The sequence below is a fragment of the Maniola jurtina genome, chromosome W (assembly GCF_905333055.1).
Source record: "Maniola jurtina chromosome W, ilManJurt1.1, whole genome shotgun sequence".
In the NCBI taxonomy this organism is placed as follows: domain Eukaryota; kingdom Metazoa; phylum Arthropoda; class Insecta; order Lepidoptera; family Nymphalidae; genus Maniola; species Maniola jurtina.
In genome coordinates this window covers 5,088,041-5,111,325 of record NC_060057.1, presented here as the reverse complement: position 1 = coordinate 5,111,325, position 23,285 = coordinate 5,088,041, and the positions used below count along the sequence as shown (strand labels likewise).

At 36.4% G+C, this 23,285-nt stretch overlaps 3 protein-coding genes across 3 annotated transcripts in view; 2 read left to right on the top strand and 1 right to left on the bottom strand.

Annotated features, from left to right (window-relative positions):
* The window catches only part of LOC123879863 (putative pre-mRNA-splicing factor ATP-dependent RNA helicase DHX16), a 73,620-nt gene extending 71,907 nt beyond the window's left edge, over window positions 1–1,713 (bottom strand). The window contains exons 1-2 of the mRNA XM_045927753.1: window positions 1,548–1,713; window positions 1,477–1,481 (exon numbers count right to left, since the gene is read on the bottom strand). The gene's annotated coding sequence lies outside the window, so the exon portion shown is untranslated. The remainder of the gene's footprint in view (window positions 1–1,476; window positions 1,482–1,547) is intronic.
* Window positions 1,714–9,585: 7,872 nt separating this feature from the next.
* The window catches only part of LOC123879768 (serine/threonine-protein kinase ULK3-like), a 30,129-nt gene continuing 16,429 nt past the window's right edge, over window positions 9,586–23,285 (top strand). The window contains exons 1-2 of the mRNA XM_045927671.1: window positions 9,586–9,601; window positions 16,599–16,612. The gene's annotated coding sequence lies outside the window, so the exon portion shown is untranslated. The remainder of the gene's footprint in view (window positions 9,602–16,598; window positions 16,613–23,285) is intronic.
* LOC123879833 (breast cancer type 1 susceptibility protein homolog) lies at window positions 10,186–21,327 on the top strand. The gene is made up of 8 exons (XM_045927727.1): window positions 10,186–10,433; window positions 10,516–12,249; window positions 12,853–13,025; window positions 14,070–14,627; window positions 15,064–15,160; window positions 15,602–15,736; window positions 16,372–16,489; window positions 21,152–21,327. The coding sequence occupies exons 1-8, from the start codon at window positions 10,194–10,196 to the stop codon at window positions 21,325–21,327; spliced, it is 3,231 nt and encodes a 1,076-aa protein (XP_045783683.1). The 5' UTR covers window positions 10,186–10,193.

Below are 23,285 nucleotides of genomic sequence, written 5' to 3'. Positions count from 1 at the left end.
TACCGCACGACGACATCGTGATAAAGCAAAAATGTCAGCCCAATCTGGTGATATACATTTCGTTGAATATGACTAAGAAGCCATTTGTAATTGCCCTTCATCATCCTCTAAGCTAATTTATTACAAACGCCGAATTGCGATTTACAACTTTACCATGTTGGTTTTGAGGCAGAAAAGCGTAATGTTTTCTGTTATTGCTGGCACGAAGGTATTGGAAGGAAAGGGGCTGTCGAAATCGGGTCATGCTTATTGAAATATTTGAAAACCAAAGCTGATGGTAAACCGATTACATTTATGTCCGATACTTGTGCGAGTCAATGTCGTAATGTATATATTTCAGCTCTATTACTGTACTGTGTTGAAGCTTTCAATATACCAGAGATTAACCAAAATTATTTTGAACCTGGGCATAGTCAAATGGAAGCAGATAACATCCACGCGACTATTGAACTGGCTAAGAAGAATATACCGATATTTCATCCATCTGGATTCTATACAATTATCAGAAAAGCTTCCCGAAAAAATCCATATGACGTCTATGAAAGTGATACAAAGGATTTTATAGATATTAAACACCTTAAAACCGCACTAATTAAGAATGCTAAGGTGGATTGTGATGGTAATGCTGTCAATTGGCTCAAAATAAGATGGCTACAGTACCGCAAAGAAGACAATAAACATACATATATTTTAAATATGACCTGGATGATAAAGATTTTAAAATGATTAAGATTATTAGACGAGGCAAAAGAGCACCTGTGCAACAAATTGTGTTAAAAAATGCATATAATAAACTTTTACCCATTTCTGCTGAAAAATATGAAGATTTGCAGGACTTATGCAGACTAGAAATCATCCCGTCACAATATCACAGTTTTTATGAAGGATTTTCAGTTGGAACAACAGATGATGACGAAGATAATTAAGATTTTTCTATGCGAATGGCTTTAACATGTAAACTGAACTATGTTTATTATTAAAATTGCACGTTTTCAGCAGTAAATAAAGATTAAGTTGTGATTGATTGATTATTTTCATTGAATGATTTATTTAATTTTTTTTTATTTATTTCATCACTAATACAAAATTAAAATTAGCTTCACAAATTTAATGACGTATTTCAGTACGATAACCTTACGATAACAAGAGAAGTTTAAAAAATTAAGGGCCACAGTAACGTATGTCTACCGAATTAAAAAAAATATTGTATCTATGACGTAAGCATACATATTAAATAAATAATTCTTAACTTTTACAAATCTCAAATAGTATGCCAATATATCAGTATATTTTTTTTTTTCGTCAATTGTATAGTTTCTCTTTAAATAGCTGGTAAAGTCTGACGAGGCAATTTTAGATAGTTTTTTCGCTCTCCTGTAAAGTTTACGAAAACGTAGTTACGTTCACCTGGTTCTTACACCGCGAATTACAAGTTATATGAACATTTGCGACGAATCGACTTACCTTTTAAAATACCTTATCTCTAAGCGGTATTTACAAGCAGAACCATTCTAAACAATTGATTAAGATGAGATTAAAATACACACACATTTTCGTTATTTATAAATTACTGTACAATCTAATTATTATACACGAATTGTTTCTCACTAGCACGGGAATTTATTGCTGCTAAATATTCACTCTAAACCATTGTATTAACAGAGAAAACATTTAATTTTCGATAAAAATGCGAATCACAGTACGTTATCATGATTAACCATAGATTATGGATTAGGACACAGACCAATAACATATAGGATTAGGATTAGTATCATAGAGCAACAAAGAGTAAGAGAAAGATGAAGATACTCTGTGAGTAAGAGTAAAGTAGTCCGACAAAGCAGGACAAAACTCTCTTGGCACTTAAGTGACATTGACAGGGGGACGCAGTTGTAGCACAAGGCTGCCAGCTTATAAAATCTTCTCAAGTTTAGGGAGTATCCTGAAAATATCTATGTTTAAAATAGAGTGTTATCTATATAAAACTGAAAGAGAAAGCAAGAAAGCCATTCCTGTTGGCACATCGAAAAAGAATCATGAAAACCATTGATAGGCCAGAGACTTGCAACCTATCGAGACGCACGGAGTGCGTCAGGCAGTTCCGGCCTAAGCGCGCAGTAAGTATATTTACACGAAACATTTCGCGCTGTTTTGACCCCCTTCATAACTCTGGTTCGCGTGATGATAATCTTACGAAATTTGAAATATAAGCTAAGCTCGTGGATTTAACGATAAATTGTAAGTTTCTGTTAGAAATATAATATTTATGTGGTATGCATACAACGTAACACACATAATGTACTTACTCTGTGGCTTGTCCTCGCCTCTTTCTCTCTCTGCCCAACCTCCCAATGACGCGCACTGTGTGTGAGACTTTTATTTGTAATATTAATTGTATTCAAGTTTGTGTAAAGATATTACTGACGATAATTATGTGTGGTTTATTATGTGCAATAAACAAACTCATAATGTGATTGTGATATTATTTCTGGCCGTTGTAACCACTGCTCGATCCTTGTGACCTCCCAAGAGGTCATGGGCCAAGATCTAAATCTACGAGATTTACTACAACGTGTTTGAGAAATATATCGATCGATCGCTTAAGAAGATTGCACGTGCGTGTACGAATGAACAAATACTCTGATCTATTGTGAAGAAACAAAAATGGCATTCCGTGGTGAAGTTCCCACTTCAAACGAAGATCGCGGCTCACGTGTCACGCCGACGACGTCTTTGTTTCCTGCGATTGAGAAGCTGGAAGGCAGCCAGAACTATTTAGCCTGGAAGTTTGCGATTCGTATGGTTTTAATACTAGAAGGTTTGTGGGATTGTGTTACTGCAAACGCGGTCACTGACGCTGCGCGCGATCAACGTGCGCTGGCGCGCATTTCCTTGAGTGTTAAACCTAGCCTGTACCAGCATATCAGAAACGCATCTAGTGCCAAAGAGGCGTGGGACAACCTTTCGGACATTTTTGAAGACAAGGGACTTTTGCGTCGTGTCTTGTTGTTGCGTGAACTGCATCGTACACGCTACACAGACTTCAACGACATGAGTAAGTACATAAACAACACTTCTGACATTGTACAACAGTTGGCCGATATTGGGCGAAAAATAGATGACGAAGAAGTAGCGGAACTGTTACTGAGCGGTCTACCACAGGAATTTGACTCGCTCGTGTCTAATCTGTCTACGTTCTCACTAACATCAAAGATCTCGAGTGAAGTCGTGAGAACTCGTCTACTACAAGAGGAATTGCGGAAAAACGGCTCAAATTCACATAATATATCTGAAGCTGCTTATATTTCAAAACGAAAAGTAAAGTGTCACTACTGTCACAAGGAAAATCACATAAAATCTAACTGTTTTAAACTGAAGCGCGATAAAAAGAAAAACAGTGTGACAGAAAGTAGCAGTGATAATAAATGTATGGCAGCCGCATATCTCTCTAAACACAGACAGGAAGATTGGTTCGTGGACTCTGGGTGCACTGCACACATGTGTAATAAGAAAGAATTCTTTGTGTCACTCAAGTGGACTTCATCGTCAGTATCTGTTGCTAACAATGAGACTATGTTATGTGAAGGTGTTGGGACTGTGAATATTCAATCAAATGACAATGTACTTATTCTTAATAATGTTTTGTATGTTCCTCAGTTAACTACTAATTTGATATCCGTTAGTAAGTTAATAGAATTAGATCTAAGAGTGGTGTTCAATTCGGGAGGTTGTTTTATATTTGACATAGATGATAAACTTATCAGTACTGCTAGTAATTTAAATGGGATTTTTAAATTAAATGGGTGTGTTAGGAATAGGTATTTGCACAAAGAGGAGCACTCTTTGTTCCTTCATAATGAGCAGGAATCACCGAGTGCCGCAGTTGCAGCTCATCAGCAGCCAATGCAGTTATGGCATCAACGGTTAGGGCATCTCAGCTCTAGAGGTATGTTTGCTCTTAGAGATAGGTTAAAACATGGTTGTATGTTTCAGGCTGAGGAATCACTTTCAGATTGTGCTGCTTGTCTTAAGGGCAAGTTGGTCGCAAAACCATTTCCAAAGAGTGGTGCCAGTCGTGCAACCAGGGCTCTGGAGCTTGTACACTCTGACGTCTGTGGGCCCATGCCGGTGAGCAGCTGGGGTGGTGCAAATTATATTCTGACACTGACTGATGATTATTCAAGGAAGAGCTACGTGTACTTGATGAAGAACAAATCTGAGGTATGTAGCCGCTTCATAGAATTTAAAAATATGGTTGAAAAGCAGACTGGTTTATCAATCAAATGTCTTCGTAGTGACAATGGGGCCGAGTATGTAAATTCAACTTTGTCTGGGTTTTTACGTGAACAGGGCATAGTGCATCAGCTTACCGTGCCTTATTGTCCTCAACAGAATGCTGTTTCAGAACGGTTGAACCGTACCCTTATGGATAAAGTATGTTACATGTTGCAACATTCTGGTCTCGACCAGCGGTTCTGGGGAGAAGCAGTAATGACGGCTGTTTATCTTAAAAATAGGTCTCCCACAGCTGCATTGGACGGACAGATTCCAGAAGAGGTTTGGACTGGTTCTAAATTGGACCTTGGTCACCTCAGGGTGTTCGGTTGCCTTGCTTATGCGCTGGTACCTGGCGTTAAGCGTAAGAAGTTAGACCCTAAATGTAAACCTTACATTTTTGTGGGTTATTCTGAAACTACTAAGGGGTATAGACTGGCAGATCCCTGTGACCCTAGAAAAGTGCTCTTGTCACGTGATGTCACATTTATGGAAGAGAGATTTTTTAATTTTGGACATGACAATTCTTGTGATAATAATGAAATAATATTTATGAATTCTAGTTTATTACATAATTTATCAAGTGATAATAATGTTAATAATGAATTGTCTAATGTCAACGATAATAATAAATTAATGGAAAATAGTAATTTTAATTCAGATGACAAAATATTATCTAATGGAAGTTTTAATGTAATTCTTGTGTTTCCACAGATACATGGGACACTGGTAGCGAACACAACTCCTCTGTTGAGTGCTCGGCGGATGATGACGTAGAAGATACTGTGACGTCACCACGCGCGACGTTGACTGGAGGGGAAGATGTGTCTGCAGGTTCGCGCCCTATACGTAGTACTCGATCTGTTCTACCTAAAAGGTATGATGACTATGATCTGTCTATGTTTGCAAGGGATGTTTTGGTTGACGAGCCACAGTCGTATCGAGAGGCGATTGATAGTCCTTACCGCGACGAGTAGGTGCAGGCCATGAAGCGTGAGTACAACTCTATGATGGAAAATGAAGTATGGACGCTTGTGGAGCGCCCTAGTGACTGCAATGTCGTAAAATGTAAGTGGGTGTTTAAGGCGAAGTGTGATGCTTCAGGTAATTTTCAGCAATTTAAGGCTAGGTTAGTAGCAAGGGGCTTCACACAAAAAGAAGGGATAGATTATACTGATACCTTTTCCCCAGTTGTACGCCACTCCACTATGAGGTTATTGTTTAGTTTGGCGAATGAATATGACTTGAATATTGATCATATTGACGTAAATACGGCTTTTCTGAATGGCAACCTAAATGAAACTATTTTTATGGAGCAGCCTGAGGGATTTACTGATAGCAAAAATAAAAATAAAGTTTGTCTCTTGAAAAGGAGTATTTACGGGTTAAAACAAGCAAGTAGAATGTGGTATTGTAAGGTTAATGACTTGTTGACTAAAAATAACTTCATACAAAGTAAATGTGAACCATGTGTGTATTATTTCCAGAGAGAAAAGGAAATTATTATTATAGCATTGTATGTCGATGACTTTTACCTGATATATAATAAGGATAGCTCTCATATTAAGGTTTTGTTGAGTTTATTAGAGCATGAATTTAGTATTAAAAACCTAGGTCCTATTCAGAGCTATCTTGGAATTAGAGTCAGAAGAGATAGAGAAAAAGGTGTACTTAAGTTAGACCAGTCAGTTTATATAAAGAGAGTACTGACCCGGTTTGGTATGTCAGACTGTAAACCAGTTTCGACTCCTATGCAATCAGGATTTAAGTTATGTAAATCAGATGATATATTAAATGATGATGTATATAACTATAGGCAACTTTTAGGTTGTTTGATGTACCTGTCAGTATGTACGCGTCCTGATATTGCTTACACCTGTAGTCAATTAAGTCAGTATAATAACTGTTTTGGTAAATGCCATTGGTCAGCTGCCAAAAGAGTTTTACGGTATTTAGCGGGTACAATTGACTATGGTTTACTCTATGTAAAAAGTAATCGATTGGTATTGAGTGCCTATACCGATGCAGATTGGGCCAATGATTGTACTGATCGTAGGTCATATACAGGGTTTGCAATAAAGCTTGGTAAAAATGTAGTAAATTGGGAGTCTCGTAAACAAAAGTGTGTAGCACTCTCTAGTACAGAGGCAGAATATTTAGCAATAAGCGACGTTTGTAAAGACTTAAGTTTTGTAAGAAATTTCTTGGTAGAGCTCTTTACAAATTTAAAATTGAACTGTATAACTGTGTATAACGACAATCAAAGTGCGCACAGATTATTAGAGTGTAAAGAATATTGTCACAAGCGCACTAAACACATTGATATTCGTTATCACTATGTAAAGGACCTTGTAAATAGCAACTTTGTGACTGTAAAATATTTGTGTACAGAGAAAATGATTGCTGATGTGTTGACCAAACCTCTAGACAAGAAAAAGCATAACATGTTTATTTATGAGCTTTGTGTTCGACATATATCAGGATGAGAAATGTAATGTATACTTTTGTAGTCATAGAGTAATTTATAATTTTTTTATTTTTTTGCTGTTTACGTTATATGCATAAGGGGAAGTGTTAGAAATATAATATTTATGTGGTATGCATACAACGTAACACACATAATGTACTTACTCTGTGGCTTGTCCTCGCCTCTTTCTCTCTCTGCCCAACCTCCCAATGACGCGCACTGTGTGTGAGACTTTTATTTGTAATATTAATTGTATTCAAGTTTGTGTAAAGATATTACTGACGATAATTATGTGTGGTTTATTATGTGCAATAAACAAACTCATAATGTGATTGTGATATTATTTCTGGCCGTTGTAACCACTGCTCGATCCTTGTGACCTCCCAAGAGTTTCAAATTTTTACGTTTAACCATTTCTTAGATACAGAGGTCTGAAAATTGCAAAAATTAAGACCTAGACCTACTCACTGACTGACCAAAATTATGACGCACTTCCCGTGTACGTGGAAAGTTGAAATTTGGTACAATTATGAGTCTTTGTATGTAAACAAAGGAAAAAATCGAAAAATGTCGAAAAGTTACATAAAACACCGACCAATTCAAAGATATGTGAAAATTTGTCTGTGCCTACATAACACAAATTATACGTAACAGATTCTAATTTTGTCTTAAAAATCGTATTTCACTTTATTTGGAACTGTATTTAGTTTTTGTTTCATCGAAATCGGTGCACTATTTAGGAAGATAGGCGTTTTAAGATTTCTCGTAAGGGGTCAATCTTAACTGGTCTTTGGTTCTAATAAAATTAAAGTAGGTAAGTAATAATACGCCTATGGTCCTAGATAGAGGTAGGCGCTATTACATATTAACATTATTTATTATTAGGCTTCTAAGCAGAGGTGCCAAACTTCATAAGCGTGTGTGTGTGTGTGTTTGTATGTTTGTCTATGAATTTCTCCGAAACTGTGCATCGAATTGCAATAATTCTTTTATAATAATTGTATTAAATATCTTTCAACTTATGGAACTGTGAAAGTATCATCAAAACCGGATCAGTAGTATAAGAGATATGGACCAAAATAGTCAGTTTAAATTGTAAGTTTTAGATCAATTTGTTACACTATGTAGGTACCTACTAAGTACTAGCTTATCCCGCGACTTCATCCAATTTTCAAAAACTTTCTCTGTGGATGTAGCTATTATTATATATGGATAAGCAACCTTGACCCAACTCAGAAAATGGATGGGTGGCCGAGTTTGGAGGTTTCAATCAACCTTGCTAATCTCGGTCAAATATAGTTTGGATTTAACAAATTTACAAAAGTTAGTTCTATTATGTGTCACTAGATGGCGTTAAGAACGATTGAGGACGCGATAGTTGCAATTTGTATTACATATAATACGTTCATGTCTATAACACGGTCTTATGACGTCATTGAACACAACCCATCACCGGTCTACTACTGAGCACAGGTCTACTCTCAGAATGAGAAGGGATTAGGCCGTAGTCTGCCACGCTGGCCCAGTGCGGATTATACTTATTGCATTAATTGAAATACTTAGAAAAAAGAAGTGAGATCCCAAACAAAAACATTTCATGTGAAAAATAAGAGTCAGTTCCTATCAAAAAGTTTCGGCCATTAAAAGTAGTGATATCAAGAATTATGGCCAGTTCTTTGCTAGGCTCGGTAAATGGAACCATACAGTTTTATATGGTGTATCTTCTTCGACCACCTTCAAGCTGTCATCGCATTCATAGGATCCTGTTAAAATGTGTTTAAATAATTTATGTCTTAATATTAACACCACAATTTGAATCTCATTTGGAACTGGCAATGGTTTTCTTGGCAAAATTGAAAGGAGTACAAAAATGTTGTCAAGCAGAAAACAAGAAAACCATTGCCAATCCAAATGAGCTTCAAATTGTAGTGTTAATAATTAAGACATAAATTATTTAAACACATTTTAACAGGATCCTATGAATGCGATGACAGCTTGGAGGTGGTCGAAGAAGATACACCATATAAAACTGTATGGTTCCATTTACCGAGCCTAGCAAAGAACTGGCCATAATTTTTGATATCACTACTTTTAATGGCCGAAACTTTTTGATAGGAACTGACTCTTATTTTTCACATGAAATGTTTTTGTTTGGGATCATGTTTACCTCCTCAAACACTATACTTACTTAGTGCTAAATATAACTATAAGATATAGACACGTGCTTTAATAATTAATTATCAGAATATATCGCCAACTTATGTATTAGATGACCTTAATATTAAAGAAAACAGTGAAATTTAGATTTTTACTTAGCAACACCACATTCAAGGGGGCTGCATGACACTTAACAAGATGGCGGCGTTAGTTAAATTTTGGCCACGCGCCAAGAGAGCCTTGTCGAACTGGTATCTAATTGTCACCAAAGAGTATAAATTAATGATATCACAATGTTTTATCTCGTTTATCTTTCGAGAGGTTTGATGTTGTTTACTTTGTATACTTCGATTTTTCAATTAATTTTATGAGCTAATTATTTCCAAATAGATTTATCAAAAAGATTATTCATCAGTGGGCGAAGAAATTGATTTCTACGTTTATTTATAAGGTAGGTTCCATATGTATAAGTGCAATAAGTTACTGATGCAATTTCCATTCAGCGTTGCACTTTGCACAGAGCTTCTTCGGTAAGTAGGCAAGTACTTACAACAATTGGAAGTAATTACATTGAATTATTACGTACTTATAAAGTAATTTATGGTAAAATATAAACATCAATGCAATGTGTGGAATTTAGTAAAAGTCCGCAGACGACGGACTTTTGTTTATTGCGATTTGTTTTGTGTGAATTGAATTGAAATATTTTTTTTACATATTGTTAATAATTGTACTAAGTAGATAACAAGTGACGAATCCTTTTACGAGGAGCGGTTTGTGATTTGTCCCCGCCTAGGGTAATAATGTTCTGTGGGTTTGTCAGTGGGTTGAGGGTTCCCTTATGGTTCCCTTGGTCCCTCAAAGAGTATGTACCTAATGGGTGACGCTATCAAAATTCAAATCGATGGGTCGACGGGAACGTAGTGATTATATTCTCTTTGGAGGAGACAATCTTGACGTCTGTTGGTCTGTGTTTTTCATAGTAATATAATTATAATACGTCCATGGTGTTTTTATTTACTACTCATAGACCAATAACATATGGATTAAATAGAGTTCCCATGGGAATTTTAAAAACCTACATCCACGCGAACGTAGTCGCGGGTATCAGCTAGTTATTTTATATTATGTTGATGGTTTTTTCTTCTGAAACCTTCAAAAAGTACCTACAATGTAATAAAATGTAATATAATATTAAAAAACACTGTTTATATACTTGCCAGTTTACTATGTTGACACAATATCATTACATTTTTTAATTTTAGTGTTTTGTATTTCAGTGGATTATTTTACCATGGATACTGATGAACAACAACGTGTCAAAGAGTGTTTAGCAAGTTCTGAAAATCAGTTTTCAGCTCCAGCAACTAGTTCTCAACAATGCACTGAAGAAACAGTCAAGCCAGCACCACAGAAACACCTGATCACAAGTGAAATTCAAGTACATACTATAAATCAAAAGGTAAAAGTACCAGCAAGACAACCCATAAAATTGACTATTCAACAAGATGATTGGGACAAAATTGAAGAAATGGTAGATGCTTTTGACGATTCGAAAGAACTTGTAAAAGTCTAATTGAATAAAAACATTTTGAATTTGAATTTGAATTTGAATGCCAGAAATAGAAACAAATAAAAGTCTTGAAAATGCTGTAGGCCCTATGGATATAGAAACATTTAATTTTTTAATTGATGATGAAGACTATAGTGCAAATAACCCTCGTAGGAGTTCGAGAATTAAAGAGTTGCAAAGTAGCAAACCACCTATAACAAATGATGTTTCCTCAGATAAAGAAAATGGGAAAAATTTCAATATTAATTCAGATAGCAAAATCGGTCAAAGTTGGAAAAATGTTAAAAGAATGAGAAAAGAGTTCAGCAAATTGAACAAGAAGAACAAAAACAAATTAAACATATCTATTGAAATGTGTAAGAAAGCAAAACTTGCTGTAAATAAAGGAGCTTTATCTAACTCACAGCAAGTGTCTTATACTATTGATGAAAACACACCTGATATTGCTGCTATTGGTGAGGTCGTAACTAAAAATACAGATTTGAAGAATCTTACAGCTTCTAAAGTAAGTTTTTTTAGGAAGGGGCCTCTTTTAAACCAGACCTCTTTGCAAACCACATACATAGATACAAACAAAACACACGTTATTAATGTAGATAATCCCAATGTTAAAAATAAAAACACTGATAGAGTTGGTACAGGTGACATTGAAATTATTATTAAAATAGGTAACACTTTGACGAATATTTGTATACAGAAAAAAGAAAACGAAGTGCAGTATAAAACTAAAACAGATCGTGAAGTTCAGACTTCCTTGGGCAATTCTGTAGTACAGAATGAAGACAATGTGCAAAGTTTAGTAAATCATAAAAAACAACATAATATTGAAACAGATAACACTAATAATGTTGTAAAGGTGCCTAAAGGTGTTCCTGTATCTACTCAACATCATACATCAAAAGCGCAAATTGACAAATCAATGTCTCCAAAGAAAAATACTACATCTGCAGATACATCTACAGCCTGCTTTGAAATTACTGCCAGTGAAGAAAAAGAATTTGCAGATCATATGACAAATGCCCCATTTGTAAACAAACAGTGGAAAAGTGAATTTCAAAAATCATTGTCGAAACCAGATTGCACCATTACTACTACTATCACTACCACCACTACTACTAGTACTACTACTAATACGACTACAACTTCAAAAAGTAAAAATGATCAGCTCTTATTTAAAAATATGGAAATAGTTTCTGAAGTTTCAGAATTTTTAAATGACTTAGATATCTTTTATGCTGAATCTGTAAAAGAAGCCAATATTCAGTCACTAAAATCTACTAAAAGCATGTCTTCTGCTATAATAATGCCTACAATCAAAAGTAAGGCAACATCACAAAAGAAAACTAATAAAAGGGACCGAGACATGTGTGATACAGAAGAGCTCTCAAATAATAAAAAAAGTAAAATTTCACAAGGAAGTTTTGCAGATAAAAAAACACAACAGAACGTTTTAGAAGAAAATAATGTTAAAAATGCAGAGAATGAAAATATTAATTATGATGCAATCATGAGTAAGGTGTTTGCCAACATAAACGCTGATATGGAAAACTTGCCAAAAACTGGTACCAGTAGCCGAATGTGCACTCAAATAAGCAACACTCAAAAAAGTAATATTAACAATTTTGCACAACCAATACAACCAAACCAAGATAATAAAAATAAAACATGCAATCAAACATCTTGCAAAGAAGCAAACCAAAAGTGTAGTGAAAATGTGTTTACTTTGCTAGACAAAGAAGAGGGTAATTTTGAAATATTTGAAACAACTTTTCATAAGGTTATTATTGTTTTTTTTTAATAAGTATATTATTTACCATAATAATCCATTCCGTACTTAATATAATAAAGTGTGTCTGTCTGCTATGTTTTCACGGCCCATGCGTTTAACCCAGTTTGATGTTTGGTACTGATATAGCTTGCATCCTGGGAATACAATAGTCTTATGTTACTTCTAAACAAAGTACCTAGTAGTTACTTTGTCCAGAAGTAATGTAATGGTGAATGACGTACAAAAATCTGAACTGATGTTTTTATACAAGCAAAGAAATCTTTCACAACAATCCTTTTTAACCCCCGATCCAAAAAGAGCGGTGTTATAAGTTTGACGTGTGTATCTATCTGTGGCATCGTAGCTCCTAAACTAATGAACCGATTTTAATTTTGTTTTTTTTTTGTTTGAAAGGTGGCTTGATCGAGAGTGTTCTTAGCTATAATCCAAGAAAATCGGTTCAGCCGTTTGAAAGTTGATCAGCTCTTTTCTAGTTACTGTAACCTTCGATTGTCAGGGGTGTTATAAATTTTTAATTTACACTTGTTATAATATAAGTAGGTATAGAAGTATAGAAAATTAATTTTAATTTTTTTTGTACACTATATATAGTCACTTAGTCAAACTCAGCACCGCAAAGATAATGTAGCAACAGAAAGAGAGCCCATAGTTCACATGGCGATTGAAAATAAAGTGGCATCACCTAATAACATGGACATTGACGAATATGGCACACCAATGCAGGATGATGACGATAAAAGCGTCGTTGAGGAAACTCCCCAGAAGTAAGAATTAATTTGTATTATAAATTATTTTTAACCTCCGACCCAAAAAGAGGGGTGTTATAAGTTTGACGTGTGTATCTGTGTATCTGTCTGTGGCATCGTAGCTCCTAAACTAATGAACCGATTTTAATTTAGTATTTTTCGTTTGAAAGGTAGCTTGATCGAGAGTGTTCTGAGCTACAAACCAAGAAAATCAGTTCAGCCGTTTGAAAGTTATCAGCTCTAGTTTAACTGTAACGTTCACTTGTCGGGGGTGTTATTTTTCAATTGACACTTGTGTATGATCAAATGACATGTTCTGGCTGTAGAGGTGGACTATCGAGTCGAGTCAATTGGAGTGAAGGGCGCCGCGGCAATGCGGCAGACCAATGTGCTAGGCAAATGTAGGGTGTCGTGTGGAGCGTAGTTAACGTGAGGAAAAAGCTTTACGTCAGCTCCGACATCGCATCGACAATAGCCTGAGCATGATCCCCAATGGGAATGCCGCCATTAGGACTCTCGTGTTCGCTTACGTGTGACGCACTCGGCTTCTGTCTGGTATGCTCATTATTCAGAGCACTAGAAGCGCCGTTTACAATTCCAGCAGAAGAAGTGCTTACATTCCATGGCATCGCTCCGCTGACCATTCCAACTTTTACAAGTATCTACTTTTAAATTGTCAAATGCATCTATTATTGGTTCGGAATGCCACTCCTACTGAAAAGAGCCAGTAAAAAACTTGGCAGTTGCTCTTTCAAAGATTCGATTTACAATAATATTAAGCCATGTATAAAAGTAATTGCAGTGCAGGCTGCAAATTGCAAGTCAAATCCACGCTCTTTTGTAATTTACATCATCTTTGCTTGTGTAAAATGCTTTTTTCAAGAGCATGCCTTTCATAGATTTCTTAAACTTGTCTAAAGGCAAGTCTAAGTTGTGGAATTTTGCTATGAAAGATTACACTCATTCATGAAAAAAGATTAAGTACATAAGTACTTAATTTATAGTTGTTAGCTAGTATTGAATTTATTGAAATTTAATCTTTTTTACCTTAATTACTTCTAGGAATACCTCTTTTGTAAAAACTAAAAGTAAGAATGAAGCACCAACTTCAACTGACAATGCAAGTGCTGAATGCCACTCACTGAAAAAGGACAAACTATTAAATGAGACCAGCAAACAGCAAAAAGACGAAGACGATTCAGTGATCGTCATTAGTGTATCAGATTCCGCGGGTGATGTAACTGAAGGACGGAAAACAACCTTGGAGACCCCTTTAACAATAAACAAGTTCGTCAACAAAATTACATGCAACTCAACAACTTTGGCAAAGAAATCACTGGACTTTAGCAGTCAAAACGCTGACAATGATCCTGAAGAAACCATCTGCCCAAGCGCAGTGGTGGTTGCCAAAACTACGCAGGAAAGGGAGTTTATTTCACAATGTGCGGGAATGCAACGTCGGAGAGCGAAGTTCTGTGTGGCTGGCTCGTGCCTCATGGCCAGCCAGCAGGCAATGTTGAAACAGCTCTGCTTTCAGATGAACTGGACGTACGTCGACAAGTATACTAAGGACTTGACTCATCTGGTAGTTGGGGTGGATAAAGAGAATAGATCGCAGAGGTATTTTAGCATCATTTATGAACCTCCTTTATATTATAATAAGAAGTAAAAACATAGTTTTGACTTTTGAACATGTTTCAATAGTAAAAATTTTTTGTTTAAATGTATTTCACGTGGTTCATAATATTATATAATATTTTAATTATTCTGTTTATAATTATTTAAAAAAATACAATCAACGGGGTAATTCTCTAAATCAGTAGTTTTCACGAAATGAAAGCCATCAAACTCATTAGACATTGGTTGGTTGTACATTGGTTCTATACTGACGCACATAAAAGTAATATTTCGTAGGAAGTCTTCGATGGATGAAAAATAAATGTCAAATGAGCTGAATGTATTGACTTAAAACAAGAAAAGGAGAAGATCACTGATTAAGCGAATCACTCCCGCGCTGGTATCGTTAGATCACAAACTTGTTGTTTGCATGTTTCAGATCTGTAAAATACATGTGCGCCTTGGCAAGCTCAAAGTGGATCGTTACATTTGTGTGGGTGGAAAAGTGCCTTTCGGACAATGGGTTCGTAGACGAAGTAAGTTTAAAATTATTTTAAATTGCCTTAAACGATTGGAAAACTTTGGTACCGGGATAGGTTCGCCAGTTTATATAAAAGTGAATAGATTAGATATAAATTTTCCACCCTGTATAACTCAGGTCATATTGTGACAGGTGACTAGATAGCATGACCTGTGCAGGTATGAGATTTTACATCACACCCACGTTGCGTCGAGACACTTCTGCGTTAAAGTAAAATAGACCTTAAGTAGCGTTGTTTTAAATCTTAAGTTCGTTGATACATCTACAGCCGTCTCTTCAAGCGAAATTAATATCAGTGGTACTGAGTTTTTGACTAAGTGCTTGTGGGTCCATTTTACTCTGACTGTATAGGTATCGATGCTCGAATTCTATCAACGTTGGTGAGGTCTAAAATTTGATATCAAGCTCTCTGGTATGATCCAAGTGTACTGTGTAGGAACCCTTCGAGGCGCTGGACGCGATGGGCGAGCCGGCCCCGCGCCGCTCGCGCCTCGCCAAGACCAAACTGCTGCAAGGCATCACGTTCTACTGCATGGGACCATTCTCTATCATCGGTATCGACACCCTGAAGGTATTCGCTTTTAATATAAAAAACCGGCCAAGTGCGACTCAGACTCGCGCACCGAGGGTTCCGTACTCGGATATTTTATCCGACATTTTTCACGATAAATCAAGAACTATTATGCATTAAAAATAAATAGAGATCTGTTTTAGAATGTACAACTAAAGCCCTTTCATATGATACCTTACGTGGTCTTACTAATAATAAATACATGATAATTTTTTTTTTTGTGACGTAACCACAAATTCCCGTTTTTCGGATTTTTCCTTTACTTGTGCTATTGTGATTCTAAGTCAACGGGAAATACCCGTATGTAGCGATGCAGAAGCGATGCTAAATCAATACTATGTGGTTGGATTACTACTGAATCGCTACAGCTGTCGCGCGATGCAAATGCGACTAACTGCCTAAAGTAGTAATGCAGATGCGATGCTATATCAATACTAACTATCAGGCTTAAAAGGGCTCGAACCCAGAGCCGTAAAACCAGTTTAAAAAAAATGCGATTGTATCACAACTGAATCACTACGATCCAAATACGACTAACGGCCAAAAGTAGCGATGAGATGGGATGCTATGATATAATCGATAGTATGCAATTGTATCACAAGTGACTGTTTGCATCTCTACACTATGCCCTGCAGGATGTCCTGGAGGCGGCGGGCGGGCGCGTGGTGGACGACCCGCGCGACCTGCAGGCTTGCAGAGCGCCCGCCATGCTGCTGGCCGAGCCCGGGAACACCCAGGAGAGCCGATTCACATGTACGATTTTTTTTAATCATCATCATCTCAAGCCTTTGCCGGCCAACTACTATAAGCACGGGTCTCTATAATGTTCTCTCAGACATGACTCACAATATTTTCCTTGATGTTTAATTGATTTTAAAACATAGGTACGAAAAGTTAGAGGTGCTCAAAAACGAACCCGTACCCGTATTTTAATATTATTGTACATTTATACATATAGATGAGCTCGGAATTTTCTCTTCTTTCATTTGACATCCCACTCGATACAATAGTAAAAAAAATATTTTGTAGACCTCCATTTTTTTATGTAACATCTGTTAGGTCAATTTTTTTCATAAAAAATATAGCCTATGTCACCCGGACCTTTACAACAAATCAATTGATACCTTATTCATCAAAATCGGCCCAGTAGTTTGAGCTACGGTGGAACACACAGAATCTGATACAAACATACATACATAAATAGACTTCTAAAATCATAACCCTTCCTTTTGGCTTTGCCGCAGTCGGGTAAAAAGCAGGAAAAACCACAAAATCCAAGATAATTATTTTGGATTTGTTGATAATAATAGGCACCACCCAAAATCGTCCTTCAAAGAATTTAATTACTTATAACATCACTAGGTATGTAAAACGTGTATCTGCTGTATCGTAAATTATATTACCTTTTAGTTAAGTCTCCTTTTTATTTAAATATTTTTATTATGTAAGTACCTAGTTACCTTCTCTGTTTCCCTATAAGTAACAGGTTCGATTTTGGGAGGAAAAAATTGGTAAGTCCCCAAACTTGTAAGTGCCATTTAAACATTTCACGTCCTCTTCCTGAAAGAATAAATACAAATGACAGTCAATCTCTGGACTTTTCTATCTTATATTATCTATGGAATAGATAGGCACAACGTGCGAAGCCGGGGCGGGTCAACTAGTTTTCAATATTTGGTTACCTTTACCTTTTGGTTTCAGATCTAGCTATGACATTAAAAATCGTGCCGATGAACTACGAATGGGTACTCATCTGCTTGGGCACGTACACTCTGAAGCCTATATTTGATCTTTTGCTGTGTCCGGCCACGCTGCTACCATCGGCCATTTCTAGCTGGCCGTCTGAATTAATATCGTCTTGTGATGACGAAGAATAATAACTTTTTTTTCGAAGTGAATTTTATGAACGCGTAGGCCCTACTTCTTAGACACGTATTCGGCCACTATGTTACCTTCAACCATTTCTTACTGGCCATCTGATGATCTGAATTAATGTCGTCGTGTGATGGCTGGTGAATAATAATGCTTTTTATGTCAATTTTATGAATGTGTAGACCATATTTCTTAGGCACGTACACTTTGAAGCCAACGTTTTGGTTTTTAAAGTATCTGGCCACTATGTTACCTCAGCCATTTCCTATAATTGGCCATCTGAATTAATACCATCAAGTGATAACCAGTGAATGATTCTTTTTTATGTCAATTTTATGAATATGTGGGGCCTGCCTTTTAGCATGTACACTTTGAAGCCAATAATTTGGTTTTTAAAGTATCTGGCCACTATGTTACTATCAACCATTTCTTACTGGCCATCTGATGATCTGAATTAATGTCGTCGTGTGATGACTGGTGAATAATAATACTTTTTATGTCAATTTTATGAATGTGTGTAGACCCTATTTTTTGAAGCCAATATTTTGGTTTTTAAAGTATCTGGCCATTATGTTACCATCTACCATTTCTTATGGCCGTCTGAATCAATATCGCCATGGGACGACTGATGAATATTTTATTTTTGATGTTAATTTTATGAACGTGTAGACCCTACTTCTTAGGCACGTATCCGGCCACTATGTTACCATGGACCTTTTCTTACTGGCCATATCGTCTGATAATAATTAATATGACTGATGATTTTTTTTTTTGATGTCAAGATTATGATTGCGAAGGCTTCAGATGAAGACCCTACTTCTTAGGCGTACACTAAAGCCAATATTTGATCCTTATAGTATCCGGCCACTATGTTACCATCAACAAATTTCTTACTAGCCATCTGAATTAATATCGCCATATTGTGATGATAGGATATCTTAGTACTTAATAATAATTTTATTCATCATCATCATCATCATCATCTTCAGCCTGTGGACGTCCACTGTTGGACATAGGCCTTCCCTATAGAGCGCCACCACACCCGGTCCTCAGCCTTCCTCATCCAGCCACTTCCCGCCAGCCGCTTTATATCGTCGGTCCATCGTGCTGGAGGGCGTCCCACACTACGTTTGCTTAAACGCGGTCTCCACTCAAGGACTTTCCGGCTCCAACGGCCATCGCCTCTACGACAGGCATGGCCTGCCCACTGCCACTTCAGCTTGCTAATAGTTTGGGCTATGTCAGTGACCTTGGTTCTCCTGCGGATCTCCTCATTTTGGATCTTATCCCTCAGTGAAACTCCTAACATAGCCCTCTCCATAGCTCGCTGAGCGACTTTGAATTTGTGAACAAGGCCATTTGTCAGTGTCCACGTTTCAGCACCATAGCTGAGGACGGGAAGGACACACTGGTTGAAGACTTTTGTTTTCAGGCATTGAGGAATTGACGATGAGAAGACTTGACTTAATTTTCCAAAAGCTGCCCAGCCTAGCCGAATTCTTCTGTTGGCTTCCTCATCGAAATTGCTTCTGCCTAATTGAATTATTTGGCCAAGGTAGTTGTATTGTGAAACAATTTCGATGCCAACATTTTCGACGCGAACCGGTGTCGGGACAACGTGCTGATTGAGCATTATCTTTGTTTTGTCCATGTTTATCCCGAGACCGACACGTCTGATAATACGTACGACACGTATAATTTTATTAGTATTTGTAAATAAATATGATATTATTATTACTTTGGATTTTTTATTTCTCGTTCAACCTAGAATGTTCTGTAAATAAGTAGGTATACCTATAGCGTGAGATTTTGAGGTAACTTTATCTCCGAACCCACAAGATTACAGAAAATAGAGAAATTAAATAGGTAGATAAAGCTATTTGAGAAAACCATATGTATCCTTATTATCTAAAAACCAGCCAAGTGCGAGTCAGACTCGCGCACTGAGGGTTCCGTAATCGGGTATTTTTTCCAACATTTTGCACGATAAATCAAAAAATATCATGCATAAATATAAATAAAAATCTGTTTTAGAATGTATACGTAAAGCCCTTTCATATGATACCCTACTTGGTATAGTTATCTTACATTGAAAATTGAAACATATTTTAATTTTTTTTAAATATGTAATGTAACCACAAATTCGCGGTTTTGAGATTTTTTCCTGTACTTGTGCTATAAGACCTACCTACCTGCCAAATTTCATGATTCTAGGTCAACGGGAAGTTAGGTAGGTTTCTTGACAGACACGACGGACAGGCAGTGACGGATTAACCCTTAATCAAATTAAGCAATTGCCTAGGGCATCACGTCTGAGGGGGCACCAGAAGAAGCACAAAAAAATCCGTCCTTTGGGCATCACGTCTCACTCTCACGTCACCAAAAACCACACCAAAAAAAGTTTCTAGGACTAATTTGAAGATTCGCTCGTTTTAAGTTGACATAGAGTCCGATCTAGAGTCATAACTCGCTCGCTGCCCGCTTGTGCATTCAACAATTCGAATGCCCCCGAAAGCCGCAAGGCGCATTTCAATATAAATAAATAAATTATGCTTTGGTTTTTATTGTTGTCGTACCTAACTACTCCACTTCTAAAGTACATTACATCTCATCATCTTATTTTACAAAAAACTAATGTTTTTAGGCGGTAAAGGTTTATAGACCGATTCTAGTTGCCATACGGATAGGGGGGCCCACAGGCATGGATTGCTTAGGGCACCAATCACTGCGAACAGGCAGACAGACAACAAAGTGATCCTAATATAAGGGTTCCGCTTTTCCTTTGAGGTACGGAACCCTAAAAACCGAGAGCATGGTAAACCATTCTGTCAGATCTTTGATTTATAATAACCAGGACCGATTTAACATGTCGAAATATCGTGGGTGGGTATAACGCCTAATTTGGATCTTATACAGCATCTAGTTGCACATCGAACTTTAGAATAAGATAACTCTTTGTCTACTGAGATATTATCTATACATATAATAAAATTGTAGAAAAGTGGTGTCTGTACAATGGAAATATATATAAAAAAAAGAGTAGCAGGGGTTGTTATTATATCGATGCCAAACCCGAAATTGTAATTAATTTTTTTTGTCTGTTTGTCTGTGTGTTTGTGCACGCTAATATCAGAAACGGCTTATTCGATTTAGATACGGTTTTCACTAATATATTGTAGTAAGCTTCACTTAAACATTTAGTGTTTATTTCATGTCAATCGGTTCATAAATAAAAAAGTTATGTCAATTTAAAGAATCACGCTGCCCGAAAAGTCACTATTCCACGCGAACGAAGTCGCGGGCACAGCTAGTGTTGACTAAGATAGGCTCTTTGTATGCCTACCTTGATGTTAATTAGTATAAACGTCTTGTATTAAGTATCTAATCGATGATGTTAACTTTCTCTATTATGCTACAATAAAAATAAATACAAATTACAGTCAATCTATGGACTTATCTATCTTATATTATTTATGGAATAGATAGGCACCCCATCTTCGCACGGCTAGGTATAGTTTTCAATATTATTCCCTTTGGTTTCAGATCTAGCTATGGAATTAAAAATCGTGCCGATGAACTACGAATGGGTACTCATCTGCTTGGGCACGTACACTCTGAAGCCTATATTTGATCTTTTGCTGTGTCCGGCCACGCTGCTACCATCAGCCATTTCTAGCTGGCCGTCTGAATTAATATCGTCTTGTGATGACGAAGAATAATAACTTTTTTTTCGAAGTGAATTTTATGAACGTGTAGACCCTACTTCTTAGACGTATCCGGCCACTATGTTACCATCAACCATTTCTTACTGGTCATCTGATGATCTGAATTAATGTCGTCGTGTGATGACTGGTGAATAATAATGCTTTTTATGTCAATTTTATGAATGTGTAGACCATATTTTTTAGGCACGTACACTTTGAAGCCAACGTTTTGGTTTTTAAAGTATCTGGCCACTGTGTTACCATCAGCCATTTCCTATAATTGGCCATCTAAATTAATACCATCAAGTGATAACTAGTGAATGATTCTTTTTTATGTCAATTTTATGAATATGTGGGCCCTGCCTTTTAGGCACGTACCTACACTTTGAAGCCAATAATTTGGTTTTTAAAGTATCTGGCCACTATGTTACTATCAACCATTTCTTACTGGCCATCTGATGATCTGAATTAATGTCGTCGTGTGATGACTGGTGAATAATAATACTTTTTATGTCAATTTTATGAATGTGCAGACCCTAATTTTTAGTTACGTACACTTTGAAGCCAATATTTTGGGTTTTAAAGTATCTGTCCACTATGTTACCATCAACTATTTCTTATGGCCATCTGAATCAATATCGCCATCGGATGACTGATGAATATTTTATTTTTGATGTCAATTTTATGAACGTGTAGACCCTACTTCTTAGGCACGTATCCGGCCACTATGTTACCATGGACCTTTTCTTACTGGCCATCTGAATTAGGTAATATCGCCATATTGTGATGATAGGATTTCTTAATAATAATAATTGTATTAGTATTTGTAAATAAATATGATGAATTATTACTTTGGTAGCTATAGCGTGAGATTTTGAGGTAACTTTACCTTCGAACACACAAGATTACTGAAAAATATAGAGAAATTAAGTAGGTAGGTAGATAAAGCTTTTTGAGAAAACCATATCTATCCTTATTATCTAAAAATCTAACAGTAGGGCAAACCATCCTGTCAGATCTTTGATTTATAATCATTAATGATTTAGAATAAGATAACTGTTTCGCAGAGCATTGCCTCTATCGTTGAGACCGGCGAAACTTTACACAAGTATGAGTGACGGAGACGATGCTCTTCGAAGCCGAAATCTCTTTCTAAATTTCTATGTGCAATATTTTCTTCCGCGTACAGCTCAGCGACTTGGTCTTGCAAAAAGCTTAAACTGCGCTGTTGTTCTTATTCTTTTATACATAATATTATGTCCTGCATGTTTTCCCACCGAGATTTCTTGTTTAATTCATGTCAGATTGTAGATAAGTAGGTACTCGTAGGTACCTAGTGGTTATAAGTGTAGTAGGTAGTTTAATAAAATATAATATTATGTAGGTAGGCTTGTGAGTCATGAATAAAGTCAGTCGTCATCAAATAGTGGTTTGATTTGGACCCATGTACTATTACATGGTGTCAGGTGTAAGTTTAAACATAGGAAATGTAGCTAAAAGTGATATAAAAGTGTTGTTTAACTTAATTAATACTCGGAACAAGTTAAAAATACGTAATGGCTAACGATAGTCGAGGTGACGGCATTAGTGCGGCTATTCAACAACCCGCGCCATTACAGCAAGATGGCAACCTGGCTACGAATTGGAGGGAATGGAAAAATGCATTTGATTATTTCTTGATTGCAACAGGCAAGGAGACAGCAAGTAGTAAGGAAAAATATGGGTTATTTATGCATTGTTTGGGCCAATATGGCCGAGAAATTCTCGAAGAACTCGATGTACTGCCGGAACAAGAAAAAGATTATAAAACGTTATGTGATAAATACAGTGAGTATTGCGATCCAAAGAAAAATGTTAACTACGAAAGACATATTTTTTTTGAAACTTACCAGAACGAACATAATTTTGACAAATATTTGGGAATATTAAAAAAATTAAGTAAAAATTGTGAATTTGGATCTTTGAAAAGCAGT

Bases quoted from the DNA above. Each gene is read 5' to 3' on its own strand.
- LOC123879833 (XM_045927727.1), top strand. From the start codon at position 10,194: ATGGATACTGATGAACAACAACGTGTCAAAGAGTGTTTAGCAAGTTCT. The intron at 14,628-15,063 runs GTATTTTAGCAT...TGCATGTTTCAG, and splicing joins AAAGAGAATAGATCGCAGAG to ATCTGTAAAATACATGTGCG. The intron at 16,490-21,151 runs GTACGATTTTTT...CTTTGGTTTCAG, and splicing joins CCAGGAGAGCCGATTCACAT to ATCTAGCTATGGAATTAAAA.